Source organism: Magnolia sinica, chromosome 6 (assembly GCF_029962835.1).
Source record: "Magnolia sinica isolate HGM2019 chromosome 6, MsV1, whole genome shotgun sequence".
Lineage (NCBI taxonomy): Eukaryota > Viridiplantae > Streptophyta > Magnoliopsida > Magnoliales > Magnoliaceae > Magnolia > Magnolia sinica.
The window spans coordinates 104,349,170-104,374,781 of record NC_080578.1 but is presented as its reverse complement, the minus strand read 5'-3'; the positions used below and the strand labels follow the sequence as shown (position 1 = coordinate 104,374,781).

The 25,612-nt window shown below is 40.2% G+C and overlaps 1 protein-coding gene and 1 long non-coding RNA gene across 3 annotated transcripts; both read right to left on the bottom strand.

Moving 5' to 3' along the window:
- Positions 1–5,520: 5,520 nt before the first annotated feature.
- LOC131249395 (disease resistance protein At4g27190-like) lies at positions 5,521–8,058 on the bottom strand. Of its 2 annotated transcripts, none has more exons than XM_058250151.1 (2): positions 7,057–8,058; positions 5,521–6,251 (listed from the first exon to the last, which is right to left on the bottom strand). In XM_058250151.1, exon 1 carries the CDS (start codon positions 8,051–8,053, stop codon positions 7,106–7,108), a length of 948 nt encoding a protein of 315 aa, XP_058106134.1. In that variant the 5' UTR covers positions 8,054–8,058; the 3' UTR covers positions 5,521–6,251; positions 7,057–7,105. The 2 variants fall into 2 exon arrangements, with proteins under 2 accessions (XP_058106134.1, XP_058106132.1); XM_058250149.1 differs by having other exon boundaries at positions 5,521–6,255; positions 7,062–8,054.
- A 2,033-nt stretch (positions 8,059–10,091) lies between these two features.
- Positions 10,092–23,113, bottom strand: LOC131249398 (uncharacterized). The gene is made up of 3 exons (XR_009172829.1): positions 22,544–23,113; positions 20,550–20,652; positions 10,092–10,117 (listed from the first exon to the last, which is right to left on the bottom strand). It is a non-coding gene; the product is annotated as an uncharacterized LOC131249398 (long non-coding RNA).
- Between the last annotated feature and the right edge of the window lie 2,499 nt (positions 23,114–25,612).

The window sequence follows — 25,612 nt, the reverse complement described above, 5'->3', positions numbered from 1 at the left end:
GTGTGGCCTTATCCGCCCGAGTGAAGGGGCTATAAGCTAGGCTGAGTTTGACCAGCTCGCAAATGAGTCCGCTATCGACGAGCCGGGTAGGTATTGGCAGACTACTGGTCAGGCGGATAGTGTGGTCTCTTCCACTTGCTTGACTGTGCAGCTAGGGAGGAGGCAGTCAGTGTGAGGTATATTAGACCCTGGTGATATCCAGAGAGGAACTATATTGATATGATGAGTACTTGCACGCTTGCTTTGCATCTCACATATGACATTTGGCTACATAGGCCTCGTATCGCATGGCCTTGGTATGGCCGATAACATTCATGCCTTGCATCACATAGCTTTGATATAGCTGTTAGCATTCATGGACTTACCGCATATTTTCGTATTACTCTGATATTATACACTTGACACTCGCCTTACACACACTTTCACCACCCTCTAAGCTTTCTATAAGCTTATGCACGATAGATGCGTGCAGGTGGCGTTAAGTTGCAGAAGCGTTGAGCTTGGAGCGTGCAGCCGAGCTTCTAGAGTTTCTTTTACTTTCATTATATTGTATTTCCCTTTCATACGCATTGTATTTAAAGTTTTTGTTATAGTGGATATGTGGTGTTGTTGTTGTTTTGTGACTTGGTTATGCTCCATTACAAAAAAAAATTGAAAATCCTCCTTGTAGGATCCCAGGATCGAAATTTGGCGTATGGGCGCTGGGAGCCGATAATGGGGTGCTACGGAGGCTGTCGGCACCGGATTCGGCGATCGAGAATTTTGTGAGCCCGTTTTTCGAGTTTAGGGCGTGACACTAAGGCTAAACCCGTGGATTTGGGCGGGTGTGCATGGGCGGCAGTAGTTCGACTACATGGGCCTCTTACGCTCGATGTAGTCCGTCGCGCGCTCGCCTGACTCGTGCGGTCTAGCCTACTCACTGGCCAATCGTGATTGTTAACCATGTTTGCTCACACTTGTATGGAACCTTGGACACCCTACAACCGTTGTACCTCATCAATTACCCACTTGTAATTGGTCCACAGTCTCAGGAGCCGGGCATGGTGGAATGGGACACTGTGTTCGAGCTGTTGGCCTATGTTGGGGTACCGCGCCTCCCCGTAGTGACCGCGAGCGATCCCTTTCTCTTGGCACTCCTCATGTGCTTGAAGTTGGGGATGAGGATCCCGACGGGATCACGGACCGCGAGGTATCGGCCTCACGCATTGGGAGGCCTTGGCCTCACAACCCGTTTAGGTGTTGATACGTAGGGTGTACCAGATTTCTCAATCGGCTGGATGAATGGACCTAACTAATAACTCGGCTAACACGATCGCATTGCATAGCACTAGTTAGGGTGGCGACTCGGCAGTTGAGGTCACACTGAGGGAGTGTTGTCATTTGCAATCGTTAGATGGTGTCGCTCGAGGGAGCGTTATGGCAAGGGCATGCATCATATCATCCTGCATGCATGCGCACTAATAAAATTAATTAGACGTTTATGCTTGACTACTTTTCATTGAGGTCATATTATCATTGATGCCTGTGATAACTTAAGATTAATAGCACCCACTGAGTTGATCACTCACTCCCACTCTGGGACGGTGTTTTAAAACACCAACCAGACCCGTTTATAAATGCAGGTGACTCAGGACTGGAGGAGCTTGGTGAGGCGAGTCTCGACGAGGAGGATGAGCTATCTTATTTCCAGATGATGGACGGCTCTCCATCGGCTTGATGGGCAGGATCAGGATTGCTGGGCTAGGGGCTCAGCCGTATTATTTTTTTTTGACATAGTATTCTTTTGTTGTTTGGGTTGGGCAACGCTTTGTGTGACCCATTTATATTTTTGGACCTGTATATATGCTAGATCTCCTTCATCTCAGTAGATTGGTGTGGTTATGTTCATGTTCCAGGAAATTTCAGGCTGCGCAATTAAACTGGATTAAATGCTCATTAATGAAATCGGTTATAAGTGACTCTCGGGAACTCGGGAGTTGAGCGCATGTGCGACCCCCGAATTCCAGGGCGTTACATCGTCCCACAGGGCCTATATCTCGTTTTGCATGGCTCGATATTTACTTGCCTGATTGCGAGAATGCTGAGAAGGTCCTAGAGCTGATTCGGCATGAAGTAGCAAAGAGGAACGGGTCTATTCATTTTGCTCTGGTTCCGTCGCTACTACCTTATTCTTTCCTCTTGCCATAATATTTGAGAATAGGAACTTGACTTTTCGTATCAGATTCCCACAGACGGCGCCAAAAAATGTTGATGCTTAAATATGGTCAGCTCTCCACTTCAACCCTCAAGGTCCGACCCGCTTCAACGTCTAGCTCTAACCTGCACACTAACAAGCACAGGAGACCCTAGCTAAGCTGGGGGACCCTTCGATGCCTAAGTCAGGTCAAGGGAATTTGGGTCTAAGTTGAAGAGCAAAGGGAGAGTTCAAGATGTTGCGTACCTGTAGAAATGAGGTTTCATTGTATTTATACCTGATTATCGGATGGTTTGGGCCTGTTAATCTCGGCACGATTCTCTCAATCAGTGGGATCTTCGAATCGTGGAGATATTGTTCGCTATCCAGGGATCGTGCGGTGTGTCATTCGTATCTGCAGGCAATGTTATCAGTCACGTCTGCTTAAGGCAGTTTCTTATTTCAGCAGGTGAAGCGTTCCCTCTTCCGCCCCGGCCTCAGCTAGGTTCCTTTGGCTAGAGAGGTTCTGATCAGCACATCTATGGGCCTTTATCATTGATTTGTTAAATGAAGATTGTGTTTTGAGTCTGAGCCGAACACCGGCCTGAACTTATGACGGACTCGGCCTCTTTTGTCTGTCAAACATTCTGAAGGTCTTCCCTTCGAGATCCGAGGAGGGCGTCGGGCCTGTCCTATTGAGTTGATTTTCCCGCTACTGATGCTAGTAGTCATCTGTTTTCGGTCGGACAGTGGCGGAAGGGTCTGAGGTCTTTATCCCAACTGCTCCGGTCGTGGATTACTCCGTGCCTATTACCAGCCTCGGAGCGGGAGCATAATTGTGATCGAGTCGGGTGTCTCCCCTTCGGTAACACTTATCCTTCGATACAGACTCTTGTGCATCTGATCAGATTAAGGAGATGTTTGTCTTCGGAATTATAGGGGCTCGGATCTTCCCATAATAGTTACTATTGATGAACTTTAGCAGGATTGCATCGATTTATCATACTGGATCAATCTGAGAAGAAAGATTAGGGTAATATTCAATCTCTTTACAAGCACATGGATGAAGTGCTTTGTTTTAGATCAATTCTTCACCGCAATAGCTTTGAATCACATCTTTAGTTAAAAGCTGTGATAAGCCTTGTGGAATTCCTCCGACTTCCCTGTACTAAAGTGAATGATTAAGTTACTTATAGATTGTTACACTCGTGCTTGGGGAGCGCTTATTTTCAGTTTACTTTGGTTATTCCCCCTGCCTAAAACCAATTTCCCTTGGTGTATTTAAGATTAAAGATACACCACCCATCTTTTGTTGGTTACCCCTGAATTTACAAAGGATTAGCAGAACTTCTGCCAAATAAGGAATAGAGTCTTGATTCAATAAGTGGCTCCTCATGTGAGAAGGCCCCATAATGTGTAACGGTTATGGCTGTTACCATTAAATAACAGCTGTTACATAACCGTTTTTTTATACCATGGATATGATTCAAAGATGTAACTCCACATGTTTCCATTGATAAACCAATAATAACTTCATAACTTTTTGTATCGGTCCGGAATGCCGAATACAGTGATGTGTTTGCAGGTTTGATTGATTATTTACATTCTTGAAAAGATGGGGTTGGAATCCAAATTTCAATCCTGGAAAACTGAGATCCAATCCAACCGCAGCGGCTGGATTGAGGGCTACTTCGCATTCACACAATGAGGAAGTTGGAGAGATCCTTTGTGATATGATATATGCTGGGAAGCAGGCTTTAATTCTTTACTTGATGGTTTGCAGTTGAGTGCTTGCTCGAGTATATTTGCTGTCTGATCTGATCTTGTGGGCCTGGGGGAAGAACTTTAAATTGATTGTTGGGTCGGGTCTTACAGCATGCGTGCTCGGGCTAACTGAGTTCATATCTTGCTGGGTCGGGTTCTTTTGGGTCTGATTTCATTCTTGAATACTCGAACTCACATGCAACCAGGTCCAGATATCTGTTGGGTACCGTCTAAGTGAAACAAGAGCATTTACATGTTTGGGCCCACTTGATGGATGGCTTTATATCACACATGCAGTGCCACTTTGACACATGCTTGGTATGTAAATGGGCTCCCTTTTGCATGCCTATGGTTTGGGAAACCTCTTAAGGTTTCAGGAACAAACAAACAAATATATGTACATTTTATTTTTCCATTTTTGTAGCCCATCAAAACTTTTATGGAACTGGTCATTGAGGGTTAATGGTTCTCAGCTGATGGGCGGAATGAATTTATACATAAAATACAGTGGACCTCAATGAGATCGCGGTGTGCATAAATGGTCGTGGTAGTGGTGTGCTTAAACAGTCCCCGCCGCCAAAATCTCCAGCTGTGTTGAGAATGGTTCATCTGGTGGGCTTATTATGTGCAGACAATACAATAGCCAGCTATATCCACTTACTGAGTGATCCACAACTGTAATTTCATCTTTACCAATGACTAGATATTGTTTTCTATAGTCCTGTTCATCCTTTTAATAGCTCATTTTACGACATAAGCCCAAAAATGGGGCAGATCCAAGACTCCAGTGGGCCATATGACAGGGAATTAATATATATGAAACCCTCCTAAGGTCCATTGATGTTTATATATGCCTTTTAAACCGTTCATAAGGTTGCTCCCACTGAATTGAACTGGAAAAATAAAAATATTTGTCTGATCCAAAACTTCTGTGGCTCCAATGAATGTTTGAACGGTGGGCATTCAGTCCTATTGTTTCCTATCACGGGGTCCACCTGAGTTTTGAATTTGCCTCATTTTAAGGTCATGTTCTAACATGAGCTAAAAAAATGGATGGACCGGGTGATTTCTCACAAACATCTCTGTGTATTCTCACAAACATCATGGTGGGTCCCACTTGGGGGTTAAGTAAAGTCAATGGCGAGCTAATTTACTATGGGCGTGAAGGAGAGTTTTGAGTAAAGTCTGTTGGGCCATGGTGATGTATGTGTTTTATCTATGCTGTCCATTCATTTTTCAAGCTAATTTTATCGGCATGGCCCCAAAATTGAGTATATACAAAGATAAGTAAACCACAGTGTAAGAATAAGTGGGAATTGAACGCCTAGCGTTGAAAACTTCTTGGGGATATACACAAGTTTTGGATCAAGCCTATATTTGTGTTTTCCTTTCATTCATGTTTACGTGACCTTATGAACTACCTGGATGAGAAATAAACATCTTCAACTGTTGGGCTAAAACCGAATCCTTCCTAAACCAGCAAATAAAGGAGAGTGCGGTTCTAGAAGGAAAGAAATAGTTAGGGACAACGTAATAGGCACAAAAATGCTTATTTTCCGGTCAAAGTACAAAGGGAAAAAAAAAAAAAAAAACCCATTCTTAGCAATAACATGAAACAGAGAGTGACAAAGCCTTCTAAAGCAGTAATTAATACAACAAAAAGTGCTTCAAAATATATATAGAAGACATAGTGAGCTCATAGAAATGCTTCTACACGTTCGGAGGTTACCATTGCTGGAGATTGAATGGGTACCTCCCTGGCGTGTTACGTGGCAATGTTATGTGGACCCAAGTATGTATTACATCCACACCGTCTATTTATTTCTAGAGATCATTTTAGGGCATGAGCACAAAAATGAGGTAGATCCAAAGCCCAAGTGAATCACACCACAGAAGCAGTAGGACAATGATATCTACCGTTGAAATCTTCCTAGGGTCCACCATGATATAAATTTTCCATCCAAAACTTCTCATAAGGTCACACAGACCTGGATGAATGGAAAATACACATATCAGCTTGATAGAAAACTTCTTTGGCCCTAAGAAATTGGCGGTCTCACTTAATCTTTGGATCTGTCTGATGTTTTGGTTCATTCCCTAAAAGGATCTCAAAAAATAAATGGACAGTGGGGATATAATACATATATCATGCTAACTCTCACAGAACTTTGCCATGTCATCAAACCACTGAGATTGCGACCCTACGCAATCCACGTCCACGATTGCTTGTAAAGGCAATAATTCATACCCGACATAGGAATATCTCGGGAGACTTTGGAGCTTCATGTTCTCCTCGCGATATTATCCAGCAAATCTCTCTGCAAGTAAATAAAAAAAAAATTCTATAATAAATAATAAATAATTTCAAACTTTTAAACGTATGAGCACAAAAGAAATTTCTTTATAGTAATAAATTTTAAGATACAACTGAAAAAAATTAAAATATTCTAAGATTTTGAAAATATCACGTTATTATAAAGGGAAACGGACTACACCCCCTGCCACCAGCCAATGGCTGATGGTCGGTGCTCTGTGGGACCTACATGACCTATGTGTTTCATCCACACCGTCTATCTAGTTTCTAAGATCATTTTATATTATACATAAAAATTAGGTATGTAAAAATCTCAAGTGGACCACATTACACAAAACAGTGTTGAATGAGCATAGACCATTAAAAACCTTTTGGGAGTCATAAAAGTTTTGGATGAATCTGATATTTGTTTTTCCCTTGTCTGGGCCTTTATGACCTAATAAACAGATTGGATGTCAAATAAACAGTATAGTGGGCCTTAGGAGGATTTTAATGGTGGATATTCAATCGTTATTTTTTTCCTATGGTGTGGTCCACCTGAGATTTGTATCCCTCTAATTTTTTGGGAAAAAGCACTAAAATGATCTGGAAAAATGTATGAACGGAATGGATGAAACACATACATCATGAAGGAGCCCACAAAGCACGGACCACCAGCCACCGTGCCAGCGGCAGGGGGAATAGCCGATCCGTTTCCATTATAAAGATAGAATCCAATTATCAATTTCCCGTCAAAGTATCGTGAGCTTTTCAAAAACAAAAATTTAGTCGTAAAAGAAAACTTGAGACAACGAAAGTAATCTACATCACCTTTTTTGTACATCAAGGAGAGAGGAAGCTTCTTCATTTGCAAATCAGCGAGCCTCGAAAATTCTGGTGCAGAGGGACTTGGCCTTCTCGTCTTCCCACTCTAATCCTTCCCACCATTCTCTCTCGCCTTCTATTTTTCCTTTTATTTGATGGATGCTTGAGCAGAAGAGGGGGAGCTTCTTCAACTTTGGACAAGAAATTACTTCCATCTCTTCCAAAGATATAAACATAAATAGCTGGCTACAAATGCTTTCTAATTCTGGTAAGCGATCCAATCTTAGGAAGTGTAATTTTGGGAATGTATTATGGGGCAGCTTGTCTCCTATAATCTCTTTCATTTGGAAACATTCCCTAATGGGAAGCTCCTCTAACTGATGTAGTTGCTCTACCATACTAGAAGAGAAGAGACTACTTAACTTTTCACAATTAAAAACCCGTATTATTCTGAGGTTTTGCAGGCTTGTGTTCAGCGGAGGAGGCGCTCCACCATCGAATACCTTCTCCAAGTTTGGTAAATCAAGGAGTTCCAAACTCTGTAAACATTGGAATGCATCATCTCCAACCTCTCTCCAGTCTATAATGCATTCCACTCCACTGCAATCAATGTCTCGAAGATGTCTTAAGCTCTTTAAATCGCCTTGGAACTTAGAAAGACTTGTTAAACCTTTGCTTCCACACAAGTATAAAGAGACTGCATGTTTTGTCAACCCCTCAATCCCGCAGGGGAATTTGTAACATTCACAAATGCTTATCTGCTTATCAGAGAAAGGCAGGTAAGGTGTAATATTGTTAACCATAACATGGAAACTTGTCAAGCCCGAAAACCATCGATGGAACATATCATGTGCGATGAAGCCATTAAGATTGGACATACTGATACTTAAAGATCTCAGGCGTTTCATGTTCACAGCCTCACCGAAAGTAGCTCCGTCCACGTTTTCCTTCAAACGCCACATGCTTACTTCCTCCAGACTAGGTAGCCCGTATATCATAGTGAAGGGAACTGCAGTGAATGAAGTCCATGATATATCCAACCTCTTGAGTTTAACCAAGCTTGCAATGCCTTGAGGGAAGTATTCGAGTCTAGAATGTGAGAGATCAAATTCTTGGAGTTCCTTCAGCTTTCCCAATGGCGGCACCTCCAAGAGATTTTGACAGAAGCTTAGAATGAGCACACGTAGATTCACCAATTGCAATAATGACATCGGGAGAGATTCAATGCCAGTATGACTTAGATCAAGGATCTGTAGTTTTGGCATGAGCTCGAAGAAATTACTGTGAATGGTACGTAATTGACTGTTTTGATTGAGGAACAAGGAGACCAAGTTAGGACAATCAGGTGTAATTTGGAGATGTTTTATCTTGCTGCACATAATGAAATCCTTACAACCCCTCTCCACATTTTCTCTTCTGGTGGCTGCTCTAGTCCCTCCCTGGCTTTCACAAGGAATTTTGAGCCTTCAATGGACGACGACGTTGTTGAAGTGATCGATGTAGCCAAGTCACGGAGCAAGTCACGGAGCAAATCATGCATCCTAACAAATTCATTTCCGTACGACCCTTTCTCCAAGAGGCATGCGTCCTTGATTCTTTCAAGGATGTCGTGTCCCTTGTTTGATGCTTCTTCCAAGTTATTCACATTTTCTATAAATCCTTCCTCCACGGCCCAACATCTTACTAATTCATCTATTTTTATATCATAATCTTCTGGAAACAATGAACAATACAGGAAACATGATCTGATCTTATCATTTTCTAGGCAATCATAACTAAGTTTCAAAAGAAGAAACACTTCACGCTCCATACCTGGAACCTCAGGTGATGCTCCTTTCAATGCCCTCAACGCATTCTTCCATACCTCCTTTTTATCCTTGCCACGCATGGCCCCTCCCACTGTCTTAATTGCCAGTGGTAATAAGCTGCACTCCTCTGCAACCTTCTTTGCTACCGGTCGAATCTCTGGTGACAGAACTACGTCACCACATCTTTCACGGAACAAATTCCACGCTTTCTCAGTCGTAAGAGCTCTGACTTTAATAGACTTATCAGCCTCCGTTGCATTACACACTGCGACGGATCGGGATGTTATCGCGATCTTGCATCTGTTTTGCTTTCTGGCTTGGGAATTCCAACTTGAAACAAGCTAAAAGATTCCCATAGATCATCTAAGACGAGTAGATATCTAAGATTCTTCAACCGAGTAAACAGCTTATCCCCCTTATCTTCATTTCCGTCGAATTTCATACCCAATCTGTTTCCAATCTCCTCTTGGATTAATCCCAAGTTGAGATCCTTGGACACAGTTATCCAAATCACGACATCGAAGTCACGGGTTTTGGTGCACCTATTGTTTATTTCTTTCATGAGAGTGGTTTTTCCTATTCCACCCATCCCACAAATACCTATGATTCCATTCTTTTCCTCGTTTAAGCACTGCCATATCTCCTCCAAGGTTAGCTCAGACGTGCTTTGTTGTCCTCGTGGTAGTGATGTTTGCTTTTCAAACACCCTTGGATGTCGACTGCTCTCAGCAACCTTATCGAAGGCCCCTTTTACTTTGAGTTTTTTGTTGAGCTTTTTGACGTCTTCGAGCTTTTCAACGACCCTTTTTTCCCAATGTATAACGAGACGAGTGATCGGTGCATATTCTCCTTAGTGCCAGCTCCAATCTTATTGAATCAACTTGGTTTTCGGTATTTCTGACTTCCGTGAGCCAATTCTCCACAAGGGCTTTCTGTCTCTTTCCGACTGGTATAGCATCATCGACTTCTGGTTAAATTTCATCATGCTTGCGTTTTAGCTTTTTCGTTTTCGTTTTCAGAGTCTCTACATTGTTGTTGAGGTCTTTGAAATAACCTATGTGCCGAGAAATAGGAGCCCAGAAGAAGAGAATGATTTCCCACAAGTCCATGCTATATAGATGGATGGATGAATGGATGGATGAAGGGATGGATGGGAGATAACGGTGCTTTTGAAAGTAGCGGAGGAATGAAATGAAGGCACCGTTGAAAGTAATGCTGTGAAATCTCCGTTTATATGTCTTCACTTTTCAGAAGCTGAGGAGAGGAAGGAAGAGAAACTGTTAAGAAAAGAGAGAATAAGTTGGATCGCTTGGACGCTGATTAGCTACTGAAACGTTGAGCAGCGAGACTCGCTACTGAAGTGACGTCACCAAGTTATGTGGGCCCCACCATGATGTATGTTTTGTATCCACACCGTTCATACATTTGTAGAGATCATTTTAGCATATGAACCAAAGAATGATTAGGATCGAAGGTTGGAGTGGACCCACCACAGAAAAGACTGGGGAGAGTGACGCCCACCGTTGAAACCTTCCTAAGGTCCACCATGATGTTTCATTGAGATCCAACGTAACTCATACATGAAAGAAAGAAGGGAAAACACAAATATCAGCTTCATCGGAAACTTTTGTGGCCCTTAGAACTTTTTAACGGTGGACGTCACTCTCCCCACTATTTTCTGTGGTGGGGTCCACTCGAGATTTTGATCTAAATGATTCTTTGGATTTTTCCCTAATATGATCTCTCCAAATGGATAGACGGTGTGGATACAAAACATACATCATGATTGGGCCAACCGAACTTGGTGACGACGCTTCCAGATCTACTGGACGCGGCTTGCCAATTGACAGTGCTTCATGAATCCCATCATGATGTATATCTCCGTATCTCCTGCCCATGCCATCCATCCATTTTTTTCATTCTGTTTTATAGTATGAGACAAAAAAATAAATATATCTAAATCTCACATGAACCACACCGTGCAGAGGGAATGATGATTGAATGCTCACCATTAAAAACTTCTTATTGGCTAAAAAAGTTTTAGATTAATATGATATTTAATTTTCCTCTTCAACCTGATATGGGTGTCCTAATCAACAGGGTGGATGATAAATAAACGTCCAATGTTTTCTTTTGGTGTGGTTTGTTAGAGATTTGATTGTTGAATATCAATAGTTTTTTAAATAATAAAAAATGAAAATTTAAATTTTTCAAAATTTCGAGATTTTCCCGTCAAAACGCTTTTTGAATTTTTTGAATTAAAAAGTGTGGTGTGTGTGCTTTGTCCCATATTGGAAATAAGAAGAAAACTTTTGTGATTTATATTTAGACTTGTGAAGAGTATTTTTACTTGGAATTTTTGGAGGAGGTGATGCTCGGGTTGCGTGTTCCAGTGCGTACACATGTACGCACGTGCGTGTACTCATGCTCGAGCACGGGCGCAGGCGTGGGTAGTGAGGCTGTAGTGGCGCACTTTGCACTTCACACGTGCACATCGTGTCGCAGAGTAGTCGCTCCCTCGCGACCTTACGCGATCGCGGTGCGATGGGTCTGGTTCGTGCCTGTATGCAGTGGGTCTGAAATAGTCTAAGTTTTATAGAAGACTGAGAACAGTCGGATCATAAATCCGAAACGTTCAGCAGTTTCTGAAAACATCAGATCCTTTGATCCAACGACCAGGAACGGCTAGAGTTAATGATCAACGATCAGAAACGTAATCTAAACGTTCTGAACCATTGATAGCAGTCTAGCAACGGTCTACTACCTGATGCCTATATAAACTGGATTATTCCAGTCCAATTTCATCGTCTCAACACACCATCTCTTCCATCAAATCAGATACGATCCATAGCTCCATTCTAAAATACTTAGAACATCTCCAACATCTAAGCCTATTAGAAGAAATCTGCTGCGTTAAAATTGTTCCTCAGTGGACCTATTGTGATTGCTGCACGTTGGATCCAGATAAGGCTTGTCTTATCCTGGAAGCAATTCGCCTGTAACCCATAAGCAGTTGATAAGGGGGCGAATCATACTTTAAGGACAACATATTTTATACGTGATTCAGCCCAGTGAAATATTTTATTATTTTTTGATATTTTCGGTGTATCCAATCGTTTATTTCCAACAATCTTAAAGCGTGATTCATGGACACCGAAAGTGTTGCATCAGTCAAGCTGATGAACCAGGATCTGATCTGACTGGACCGATTCGATGGTTTAAATTTCACTAGATGGCAGGATAAACTGAAATTCCTGCTGACCGCTCTGAAGATCTACTACATCATGAACCCAATCTCCAGCCTCTACTTGAAGCAAAGGACACCGACACTCAAGAACAGGTTGCTGCTAGAATCAAGTGACAAGAAGATGAACTGCTGTGTCTTAGCCACATCCTCAATGCTCTCTCTAATCGTTTGTACGATTTGTACACGGGGACTACATCAATGAAAGAAATTTGGAGCGCGCTGGAATACAAATAAAAGGCTGAAGAAGAAGGTATACAGAAATTTCTAATTGGCAAGTATTTTGACTTAAGGATGGTAGACAATCTACCGTTGCTTGCCCAAATCCAAGAACTGCAGTTTATTGTAAACAAAATAAAAGCCATAAAAATTGATCTTCCTGAATACTTTCAAGTCGGAGCTATAATCGCAAAATTGCCTCCGAACTGGAAAGACTACAGGAAGAAACTACTGCATAAATTCGAAGACTTCACCCAAGAACAAATAAAAAAGCATCTTCGAATTGAAGAAGAATCTCGTAACCGAGATAAAAAGGATGACGCTAATGGTGCATCCTCATCCAAGGTGAACGTAGTAGAACGGCCATCCCAAAATAATACCTATGAGAAAGTTGATTTCCTTAAACCTAACAAAGATCAAGAGAAATTCAAGAAAACCCAAAAGAAGAAAAACGACGAACCTAAGGGAATTTGCTATATCTACAGCAAGACTGAGCATTTCGCCCGAGTCTGTAGGGACCAAAAAAATCCTAATAAAGAGATTAATGTAGTAGACGATGAAATCGTAGCCATGATCACAGAAGTGAACCTAGTTCAAGAGAAAATTTTTGGTTGGTGGTATGATACAGGTGCCACAGTACATGTATGCAACGATCGATTTGCCTTCAAAACCTATGAAGACGAGATCAATGGTCAAGATGTTCAAATAGGAAATGAAGGACGGTCGAAAGTTGCAGGAAAGGAACCTTGGAATTACTCTTTACCTTTGGAAAGAAGGTAATTCTAACCAACGTGTACTGCATGTCCTAAACATAAGAATGAATCTTGTCTTAGGGGATCTCTTAAGCAAACCTGAGATTAGGGTTGTGTTTGGATCAGGCAAGCTGATCTTGTCTACGAATGGGAACTTTGTGGGTAAGGGTTATGCCTGTAATGGGATGATCAAACTTTCTTTAAATGAAGAGAACTCTTCTGCTTACATAATTGAGTCTGTGACGCTATGGCATGGTAGACTAGCCCATATTGGCTACAGTACCATTAAACTCATGGCTAAGAACGGCCTAATATTATATAATGATAGTGACAAAGATAAATGTGAAGTATGCATATGGTCTAAAATAATCAAGAAACCACTCCCTAGCATTGAGAGATCATCTCAAATATTAGACCTAGTGCATACTGACATATGTAAACTAAATGACGTTCTTACCCGTGGAAGTAAAAGGTACTTTATAACGTTTATAGATGATTGTTGAAGATATGTATATGTATATCTGTTAAAATCGAAAGATGAAACCTTTAATGCATTCAAAATCTATAAATCTGAATTAGAAAATCAATTAGATAAAAATAATAAAATCCTTCGTAGTGACCGAGGAGGAGAATATTTCTCTAATGACTTTTCTAACTATTGTGAAGAACACGGTATAATACATCAGTGCACAACACCCTATACACCACAGCAAAATGGTGGAGCAAAGAGGAAAAATAGGACATTAGTAGAAATGATCAACTCAATGCTAATACAAGCACAGTTGTCATTCAACCAATGGGAAGAAACTCTGTTAACTGTATGTCATGTTTTAAACCGAATTTTATATAAGAAAACTAAGACCTCTCCATACGAAATATGGAAAGGAAGAAAACCCAACATAGGATATCTTAGAGTGTGGGGGTGTCTTGCATACTGCAGAACACCAGAACCTAAAAGAACTAAGTTAGGATCAAGAGCTATCAAGTGCGTCCTTGTAGGATATGTACAATATAATAAAGCATATAGACTTCTAGACTTAGACACCAATGTAATCATAGAGTCTAGAGATGTAGAGTTCTTTGAGAATTCTGCATTCACGGAGAAAAAGAATGCTGAGATTCAATCTCCTAATGAAACTATAAAAGAAACACAAATAGAAGAGAAAACTCATAGTGAACCTCGTAGGAGTCAAAGAGCAAGAGTAGAAAAGAGTCTTGATCCTGATGAAATAGACTCTCAGCAACTTTCTTTTCATCTAGTTGAGGGTGATAGAGAGAAGGTGATTAGGAAAATACTTATGGTTTTAACTATATAAGATGAACCTAAAACCTTTAGTGAAGCTATGTCTTCAAGAGACTCCGCCTTTTGGAAAGAAGCCATTAATGATGAAATGGATTCTATTATATCTAACCAAACATGGGAATTGGTGGATCTACCTCCAGGTTCTAAACCAATAAGTTGTAAGTGAGTATTTAAGAAAAAAATATCACACAGATGGTACAATCCAAACCTTTAAGTCAAGATTAGTTGCTAAGGGTTTCCGACAGAAAGAAGGAATTGATTATTTTGACACTTATTCACCAGTAGCTCGAATAACATCGATTAGGATCTTATTCGCTCTAGCATATATACATCATCTTCATATCCATCAAATAGACGTGAAGACAACATTCCTGAATGGTGATCTCAATGAGGAGGTTTACATGGAACAACCAGAAGGGTTTGTTCTACCAGGAAATGAAAGAAAAGTGTGTAGACTTGTTAAGTCTTTGTATGGATTAAAGTAAGCACCAAAACAGTGGTATGATAAATTTGATTCTAAAGTTCTGTCTTATGGTTTTAAACATAATATTGCTGATAAATGCATATATTCAAAAGTATATAATGATTATATTGTAATCATATACTTGTATCTAGATGATATGTTAATAATCAGTAATAAAATGAAAGGTGTAACTGAAACAAAAAAGTTTCTCTCTTCAGTTTTCAAAATGAAGGATCTTGGACAAGTGGATACCATATTAGGTATCAAAGTTAAAAAACATAGTAGGGGTTTTGCATTATGTCAGTCTCATTATATTGAGAAAATAATAAACAAGTTTAATTACTTGAAAATTAAAGAGGCAAAGGACCCGTTTGATCCAAATATCAAGTTAAAAGAAAACAGTGGAAGAGCAGTTGTACAACTTGAGTATGCTAGTGCTATAGGCAGTCTTATGTATGCAATGCAATGCAATGCACAAGACCGGATATAGCATACGTTGCGAGTAAACTAAACAGGTTTACGAGTAATCTAAGTGTTGAATCCTGTAAAGCAATAAGTAGAGTTGTAGGTTATCTTAAAGAAACAAAAAAACTAGGGCTATTTTACTCAAAATTTTCAGTAGTGTTGGAAGGATATACCGATACAAGTTGGATATCGAGTGCAAGGGACAACAAGTCCACTACAGGGTGGATATTCACCCTAAGAGGTGCAACTGTATCTTGGAGGTCCAAGAAACAAACTTGCATAACGCACTTAACTATGGAATCTGAGTTCATAACTTTGGCTGCTACAGGTAAAGAGACTGAGTGGTTAAGGGATCTTTTATTAGAAATCACATTCTATGAGAGCTTATAACGGCTGTTTCACTTTATTGTGTTGGTGAAGCCACTCCAGTGAAAGCTTATAGCAGTACCTATAATGGGAAGTCCAAACACATAAGTTTGAGACATGACTATATAAGGCAGTTGATTCAAAATGGAATCATTACGATCTCATATGTAAAGTCAAGTAATAACTTGGCTGATCCGTTTACTAAACCTCTAACGAGAGAAGTAGTAAGGACAACATTTAGAGGAATGGGGTTGAAACTCTTTACTTAAAATTTCACCAGTGCAAGAAACCCAATCCTAAATTAGAAAATCTCTAAATATTAGGTTTAATGGGTAACAACAATTCACTGATAAATAAAAAGTTTCAGCACTAAATACATTAATAACCTCATCCAGGATGATAGTGCTGGTCGTTTTAAAAGAGGGATGAGTATTAAACTCTTAATGAAGTCCAGTCAAATAGGACAAGTGTTTTAACGGAAACACTGGAAGGATTTAACTTATGTGAACGTAGAAATGGTGCAGCTTCTCATGAGGGTTAGAGCTATCTCGGGATCGTTCATGAAACAGGATAAACACATGGCCATTAAAAGTGTTAAGCGAGATTATAAAGGAACACCTAACGCAGGAGCTATTATGTGTGTGGTATTTTTGGTTATGTCATATAGAAATAACTAGTTCAATGCTGCGGCAACCAGAAATTTTGAAATAACTTTAAAATAAATACATTAAGGAAAAATTCAAATCGCAAGATATTTTTCGCAAGATATTTTTCTTTATGCATAATAACTATTATTATTCTGGTAGAGTTTTTATTGTTTTTTTAAAAAACCAGTGGGGGATTGTTGAATATCAATGGTTTTTAAAATAATAAAAAATGAAAATTCAAAATTTTCAAAATTTCAAATTTTTTCCGCCAAAACGCCTTTTGAATTTTTTGAATTAAAAAGTACGGTGTGTGTGCTTTGTCCCATATCGAAAATGAGAAGAAAACTTTTGTGGTTTATATGTGGACTTGTGAAGAGTATTCTTACTTGGAGTTTTTGGAGGAGGTGATGCTTGGGTTGCGTGTTCCAGTGCGCACGCACGCATGCGCGCGCGCTCGCGCTCGGGCATGGGCGAGGGCGTGGGCAGTGAGGCAGTGTGACTGTAGTGTCGCTAGATGACGCACTTTGCACTTCGCACGTGCGATAGGTCTGGTCCGTGCCTATGTGCAGTGGGTTTGAAATGGTCTAAGTTCTATAGAAGACTGAGAACGGTCGGATCATAAATCCGAAACGTTCAGCAGTTTCTGAAAACGACTCTCTGCCTTGAAAGCCAAATGGTCTAAAAACGGACGGTCTATAATGATCCAGCGGTCAGATCCTTTGATCCGACGACCAGAAACGACTGGAGTTAATGATCAACGGTCAGAAACATAATCCAAACGTTCTGAACCATTGATAGCAGTCTAGCAACGGTCCACTACCTGATGCCTATATGAACTGGACCATTCCAGTCTGATTTCTTCATCTCAACACACCATCTCTTCCTTCAAATCAGATACGATCCATGGCTCCATTCTAAAATACTTAAAACATCTCCACCATTTGAGTCTGCCAGAAGAAATCTGCTGTGTTCAAATTGTTCCTCAATGGACCTATCGTGATTGCTGCACGCTAGATTCAGATAAGACTTGTCTTATCCTAGATGCAATTCGCCTGTAACCCATCAACAGTTGATAAGGGGGTGAATCACGCTTTAAGGACAGCGTATTTTATACGTGATTCAGCCTAGTGAAATATTTTATTATTTTTTGATATTTTCGGTGTAACCAATTGTTTATTCCTAACATTGATCTCCCTTATTTTTTCGTTTCATGCTATGTAATGATATGGAAAAATGGATGAAGGGCTTGGATAAAAGTTACCACGCATGGTTGATAGAGCATTGTCAACAGCGAGGCTGCTACTGACGGTGTTAGTACACAATCCGTGTCCGGATCGACTGGATAAGCTTGCACAAAATCCAGTCTGTGGGGCCACCTTGATAAACAGGAAATTGGATTGCGTACGCTCTTATCGTACTAAGTAAACTCAGTTGGGCCCACCTTGAATGTATGTAGTCTATCTACGCCATAGTTTTTTCATCTAATTTAAGGGATTGTGCCTAAAATTGAAGCATGTACGAAGATCAAGTGGATCATACCCCACGAAACAGTGGGGATAATGATTTCCACCGTTGAAACCATGCTAGGCCCCCACAGTGATGTTTATTTGTCATCCAAACTGTTAATAAGATCATATAGATATGGATAAAGGGAAAATTCAAATATAAGCTTTATCCCAAACTTCTATGGCCCTCAAGAATTTTTCAACGTATACTTTCAATTCAACTTTTTCATGTGGTGTGGTCCATTTGAAAACTGTTTCTGCTTAAATTTTAGTATCCAGTCCTAAAATTATCTGTTAAAATGGATGGACAGAGTGGATGAAATACATAAATCATAGTGGCCATCACAGGGTTTATTCAGTAAGCTAAGCGTTGGAGTTACTCACTATGGAGTTACTCACTACGCAATCGGCTTCGATAAGTAGCTGTACACTAGTCCAACCGAGCTTGGCCCCGGCTCGGCTCAGCTGAGTGAACAGGCTACCCCAGCTCCAATTCGGCTCAGCTTGGGCTAGCTCAATTCAAGCTCCAGCTTAGGCTAGATCTTTCGAGTTCGAGCCTACTAGCTAGGTTCGAGTTATGTTTTATAGCTTTTAATATATATAATATATAATATATAATATATACTATAATGCAAATAATATATATAATATTTATACTAAGTGAAGTTGATTTGAGTCAAATTGATTTGAACCGAGTCAATTTTGAGTCAAGTTCTGAGCTAAGTCGAGTAAAGTTCAGCGTAGTTCAAGCTCAAAGATTAGCTCCACTCAGCTTGAACCCACTGTCAAACCGAGTTGGTTTGAGCTTTATCAAGTTGAGTCAGAACAAATTAACCAAGCTTGATCAGTTCATGTATAGCTCTAGGCTGATAATGATGTTTTATTAACCTCCAATCATGTGCTGCCCCTTCTATTCTGCCCCTCCTATTCGGAAGCTGATTCCGTCCAACCACCGCTTGGATAATTAATTGTCTGAGAGGACCCCACCATGATATGTCTGTTTATCCCATGCCGTTCATCCATTTTCTCATATCATGTTAATTTATGGGCTAAAAAATGAGGCATATCCAACTACAACAACGCCAGAGTTGACTCTTGCATTTAATGTTTTGTGCATTTAATACAACCCAAGCTCACTATTTGGGGTAGTCCACTTGAGTGTTGGATCTACATTATTTTTTAACCCATACCTTAATATGACATGAGTGCAGGAATGGACAATGTAGATATACATATACATCACGGTGGGCCCCCACACAGATCTAGTAGGATATTATGTTGTCTGAGTGGGTTGTTGGTATGTACCACACCTTACCTTTCTAAAAAAATTCACCCCATATAATATTTTTGTTAGCTCAATTTAGGGGGTGTGCCCTAATATGAGGCAGATCCAACACTCAAGTGGGCACACAAATGGCAACGCTGGTATTGAACACCTATTGTTGAAATAGCTCCAACACCCTGCCATCCAATTGTGGTGTTTTTAAGAAATCTACCAAGCCCAGCAATTTGCCAATTCATTTTAGTCAGTGGGCCCAAATATGATGAAGATCCAAAACTCAAGTGGGCCACACCGCATCAAACAATGTATTGAATGTTAGACCATAGAAGTTCCAAAAACTTGTGTGGTCCACTGTGATGTTTTTGAGGAATCTACCTATCAACAATTTTTGTCAGTCCATTTTAAGTGGTGGGCCAAATATGAGGCAGTTTCTACAATACTCCAATGGGCCACACCACTTAAAACTGCCCGTTATTCAATTATACCCAGCCCACCTTCTGAAATATTCATGGCAAACCATGAGTTTTTTTTTTAGAAATCCACCCTATCCATCATTTTCATCATATCATTTGACCGGGTGGGGCCGAATATGAGGCAAATCCAATACACAAGTGGGCACTGGAAAGATTACAATGGTGGTTGTGCAATCTCCACTGTTTCCTTCAATGTGGCCCATTTAAGCTTCGGATCTACCTCATTTTGGGGCCCAGCCACAAACATGCTGGAAAATTGGATGGATGGAGTGGACTTCTCAGCATGCATCATGGTGGCCATTGGATGACATATAAATATCTCAATGGACCCAGGTAGGTTTCACCGGTAGTCTTTGCGCCCTATGTACTCATGTCGTGTGGCTTGCTTGACTTTTAAATCTACTTCATTTTTTAGCCTACCCCTAACATGAGTTGTGGGCCCACATACATCAACTGGCCCACGAGTCATGGCAGGGTTGGTATGTAGCAATTCATATCTGTTAACATTATGCATGCAACAAAATGTCGAGATTGAATGGCAGCCCTTGCAATACTCGAGCCTACTGTGATGTTTCCCACAATTCTACTCTGTCCACCATTTCAACCAGATCAGTTTAGGGGTAGGCTCAAAAATGAGGTGGATCCAAAACTCAAGTCTGCCATAAGGGTGTATATGGAACATTGACCGTTCAATCATCTTTTGATCAACTTGAGTTTCAGAATCCAACAAGAATAGGAGGGGCCACATGTGTAGGATGGATTAGATGTCATTAAAACATCATAGTAAGCCCCACACATGAGTTTGTGGGTATAAACATGCGTGTGTATTGGATCCGGCCTAAAACAATGAATTGATGATTGTGACTATCATTTAGGTAGATAGATGAGTTTAGAACAAATGAAAATAAAATTTCAGTGACCAATGACTAGCATTCAATTCTAAAAATAAAAGGTTAGGATATTCTACCAAGCTTGATTATGGACCAATAGTTAGTTGCTCCTGGTTAGAATATGGACAGTTCAAATCGTACAACTCAGCATGTGGCCATAGGAGGGAAAATGACCTGGCACTGGGAAACAAAAGGAAAATACATGAGAAATAATAGAAATTAGCATTTAGCACAAAGATATAAACACCTCATAAATGTTGCCAAATGTCTTTAATCTAATTGAGGTCAAGGGCACGTAGATTCCATTAACTAACCACTCGATGCCATAAAAAAATCTTAAAAAATTCAATTGCTCGTTAAATGGTTTTGGAGTTGCTTCTCGATGCCATGGAAGGCGGCTTCAATGTCATTGACTAGTCTTTAATGGCGGTCAATGCCATCAAATGTCCCATTGACGGAGCGCGTAGGATTGTGTAAGTGCGTAATTTGTTTCTAATTCCGACTGTGATAGAATATATATCAAGTGTAATCGGAATTAAGATATTCTAAGTGAATGTTAAGACATTCCTAGGGTGTTCCAGAGCAAAGCTAGGGTTTTGAGAAGAGATTTTGGGGTTGTTCAGATTAGTAAGCGCATTTATATCTTGTAATATCATTTCATAGTGGATTGATTGTCGCTTTGTGCCGTAGTTTTTTTCCATGAAAGTTTTTCCACGTAAAAATCATGTGATCTTTGCATGTTTTGATTTGTGTTTGATTTCGCCTTAATTGATTGAATTTGAGTTTGCTTCTAATCTGGTGGGGCATGTTAGATGGATGAATTGGATAGCATATACAAACCATAATGGATACCACACACCTTTTAAAAGATTTTTAGTGGGGCGTCTATCTGATCGTTCCACCTGATTTTCAAATCAGCTAGATTTTTGGGTTCATGTCCAAATTTGACCTTTGCTCCCATTCAAATCAGCTAGATTTTTGGTTTCATGTCTAAAATTGGCCTTTGTTCCCAAAAAAAAAAATAGCTAGGTTTGGGTTCATGTTCAAATTTAGCCTTTACACCTGTTATGGGGAAAATAGGCCGGCCAATAATTCAAGGTCAGGTCAAACACTCGTGCACTTAATTAGGTTGGGCAACAACGAACCTAAATGGGAAATCTGTCACTCGGCTTCGGAACAAGTAGCAGCTTTGCTCAAGCTCGATTTCTCGTCAGTAGGTTGGGAAATAGGTCAACCTACACAACACCAAAGGAAGCCCAAACAAGTGTCGAAAGGATCAGGTCAGGCCTCAGGTTGGCGTTCCCTCAGCTCGGGTCGGCCAAGACCACATCAGTCTCCTACTGCACACCTTCAGTGATTCCGAACAATCAAAGATTTGCTTGGGATCTTCTCTAAAGAACTTGGAAAGTATTTGCGACACGCTCGAGATCCTGAGATCTTCACCAAGGATCTCGAAAAATTCTCTAACTCATTTAGGATCTCAATCCCTTTACAATACACACCTACCAAATAAGTTCTCCCCTACGTCATTGCCTCTCCTCAACCATAAATAGGAGCACCTCTAATGGTAAAAGGTACGCACAATCTCTAGCCTAAAACTTTTTACTCGACTAGACCCATATTCCCTACTTGACTTAGGCATCGGAGGTCCCCTGTACTAGCTAGAGTTTCCTTTGTTCATCCCTTTGTGTAGGTACACGAAGGTAAAGTGGTAGACTGAGTGAAAGATACTTCGTTTCAACGCTGAGGTCTTGCCATCGATCCCTAGTGGGGGTGGCTAACAGTGAAGTGTTAACTGACAGTGGGGTGTACAAAAAAGCTAACAGGAAAAATAAAAATAAAAAAGGTACACGAAGGTCGAGCGGAAGGCTATCCAGATTTTTGTATCAACGGCTCCCAAAAATCAAGTTGATTCAATACTCATGTGCATCACAGCTAAAGTTTTTGAAAACAAAGCAGAAAATAAAATTTCTTAAAGGTTTAGATTAATTAATTAAGCTTTGTGGATCAGCATAAGATATCATCAAGCATCTACAATTAGTTAAAATAGAAACTTTAGATCTACTCATACCTTTTAATCGTTGCTATTGAGTACTGTTGGATGGTCGATGCTGTATTTGAAAGGAAAAAGTTCTTTTTAAGATCTATCTCAAATGAGCAGATGAAGAAAGCCTATATACACAACCTTAGGAGAAGGGTGTGGTAGACGGATGGATGGGCAGATATAGTGTTTTTTTTTTAGATTGCAGAGGAATGAAACAAAGGTACTGATGGAAGTGGTGCTGTGAAAAATCTATGGATGTGACTTCACTTTTAAGAAGCTGAGGAGAGGAAGGCAGAGAAACTGCTGAGAAAAGAGAGAGTAAATCACTTGAAATTAAAGCAAATCACTTTTAAGAAGCTGAGGAGAGGAACGTAGAGGAGCTGCTGAGAAAAGAGAGAGTAAATCACTTGAAATTAGAGCGAAGGAGAAGAAGAAAGAGAAACTGCTGAGAAAAAGAGGAAGGAAATCGCTTGAAATTAGAGCTGAGGTGAGGAAGGAAGAGAAACCAGTGAGAAAAGAGAAAGTAAAATCACCCGAAATTAGAGGCGAGGACAGGAAGGAAGAGAAACTACCAAGAAAATAAAGTAAATCACCATGATGACAAGGTTTAAGTGACGTCAAATCAATCTATCATGCGCGGCCCTCCTGTTCTCCTTGGATTCGAAGTCCTGAGCGAGCAGGCAAGTAGCCAAGTTCACGCGGTTGGAACGTACATGTGGCCACCACTATACGAAATTATTGAGATGAAATGCTCAACGTTTAAATTCACGGGGCCACGCAAGTCTTGAATATATACGTAAAGAGTCATGCTAATGTGCGCACCTATGCACACATATCATATCATATCATGGGTGTCTAATCCCAACAGTCCATATGATATGATGGGGAATCCCATGAAATCCCAAGGGATAAATTTTCACCGTGATCTAAAATTCCAGTAAGTCATAGCTCACAGCTTAGCATTTGTGCGCATGTGTGTGTGTATATATATATATATACACACGGCCAATTTTTATTTTGATCCCAAATTTTGGTGAGCTATGAAAAATGAAAATAGTTTACTCTCTTGATATGCATTTCTCTTTGCCGTGGCCTACTAAAACTTTAGATTAGCGTGAAAATTGGTCCCGTGAGGTTTTATGGGATTCCGCATCACATGGATCATTTAGATTAGACACTTATAACACGTGTGCAAAGGTGCGCACGTAAGTAGGTGCGCATGTGAGCATGACTAGTTCTCATGAGAACTCATAATACTTGATGTGAGTCCTTAACCACAACGGTCCTTAACCTGAACGGTCCACCGAGGTAGCACCCCATGAAACTTCTAGGGCGTAACCTTTGATTTTATCCAAAACTTTGGTCGGCTACGTAAAAAGAAAACAAATTCCTTTCTAGATTTGCATCCCTCTTTGCTACGGCCCTCCATAGCTTTAGACCAGGGTGAAAATTGGTCCCCAGGTCTCATGGGATGCCGCATCACATGAACCGTTTGGATTAGATGCCTATTAAACATGTGCAAAGGTGCACACATGTGCAGGTGAGCATGCCACAGACACACACATATATTTAGAATGACCTAATCAATGGTTTGAATGACATATAAACGGTATGGTAGGCCCTAATAGGGTTTTTGGTAGTGGGAATTTCCATCCACACTCTTTCCCATGGAGTGGTCCCATTAAGTTTTGGATCTCCCTCAGATAGCCTGACTTTTAGTGTCCAATCATCCTAATCAGATGCATCCTTTGAATGGATTAGATGACATATACAAAATATGGTAGGCCCACATACAATCTGGAAGGATTTTACCTTGGGTGTCCACATCCCAATTATAATAGTTGTGGCATGGCTCACCTGAGTTTTGTGTTGGCCATATTTTTGTATGAAACTGAGAACATTAGGGGTCATTTGGCACCATGGATTTGGGAGGGTTTGATGGTATATTTGGCCCCACATAGTAATTGGGGTTTCAAATCCCCATCCATGGTGAAAGCTTGGATTACATCTAAAATCCTTCAAAGAGTTACATATGTACGTGTGTCACCGGACTGCTAATTTATTGGGCACATAACCCATTAATGATATCTTAAAACAATTAGATTATCAATTGCATCACTATAATTGCTTTAACACGATGATATGTACCCTCCAAACATTGTCCATGTAAATCAATAACTAAAAATCATTGGTTAGTCACTCAGATGTGATCTTGTGCGTGTAACCCATCCAAAACATGAAATTTCATCATTTTCAAGCAAAGCAAAGTATATATTTCAAAGGGCTTATTACAACTATTGTGTCAAAAATTACATACATACACTACTTAGAGATATTAAAGTTAATATAGTAATTAAATTCAAACCCTTATAAATATATTATATACAACTACTTTTGGATTACAGGAGATTATGAATCTAGGGTGTCAAATACGATAGGAGGATTTCAATACAGGGGTTCCAAATCCACGCTCCCAAACAGGCTTTTAGGGGTCTATTAGTCGCCCTAACATGCTAACATGGAGATTAAGCTTGTCAAAAATGTTGGTACCCTTAACTGAACAAAAGCAAAAGAAAAAGCATTAGTCAGCAAAGGCTGCGAAATTTGCCTAGCTGTCCTCCAATCAAATGGAAATGCATACATGCAACACATGCGCCCCTTTCTTTCCCTTCATTTCAGGTCAGAAAAGAAAATGGGCCTCAACATAAGGATGACCAAAACCATGATAAATAGTCTACTTATTCTCATTTTATGGTCGTGGCCCACCTAAGGAGCGTATAGGTCCAATTGTTTCCCTACAAGACATTCATGGTACAGCCTACATTTTGAACGGCTTGGATGATCTACACAAAATGATACGATGGAAGGAAACAAATCATTGTACAGAAAATTCACGTAGGTGTTCTTACATGTAAACATTTCTCGACTAAGAAACGTTTGAACAAACCCTATTTCCTTCCTCGGCCTCACCACAGTGAGTGATAGGGATGTGATGCGTACCATGAAACACCGCTTAGATAAGTAAGTTTGATTTAAGATTAATTATAAATAATCTTTTTATTTAAAATTTCTTAATTACTTTAGCTTAATAAGTCT

Excerpts from the sequence above, each read along its gene's own strand:
- LOC131249395 (XM_058250151.1), bottom strand. The coding sequence starts at position 8,053 with ATGATATACGGGCTACCTAGTCTGGAGGAAGTAAGCATGTGGCGTTTG.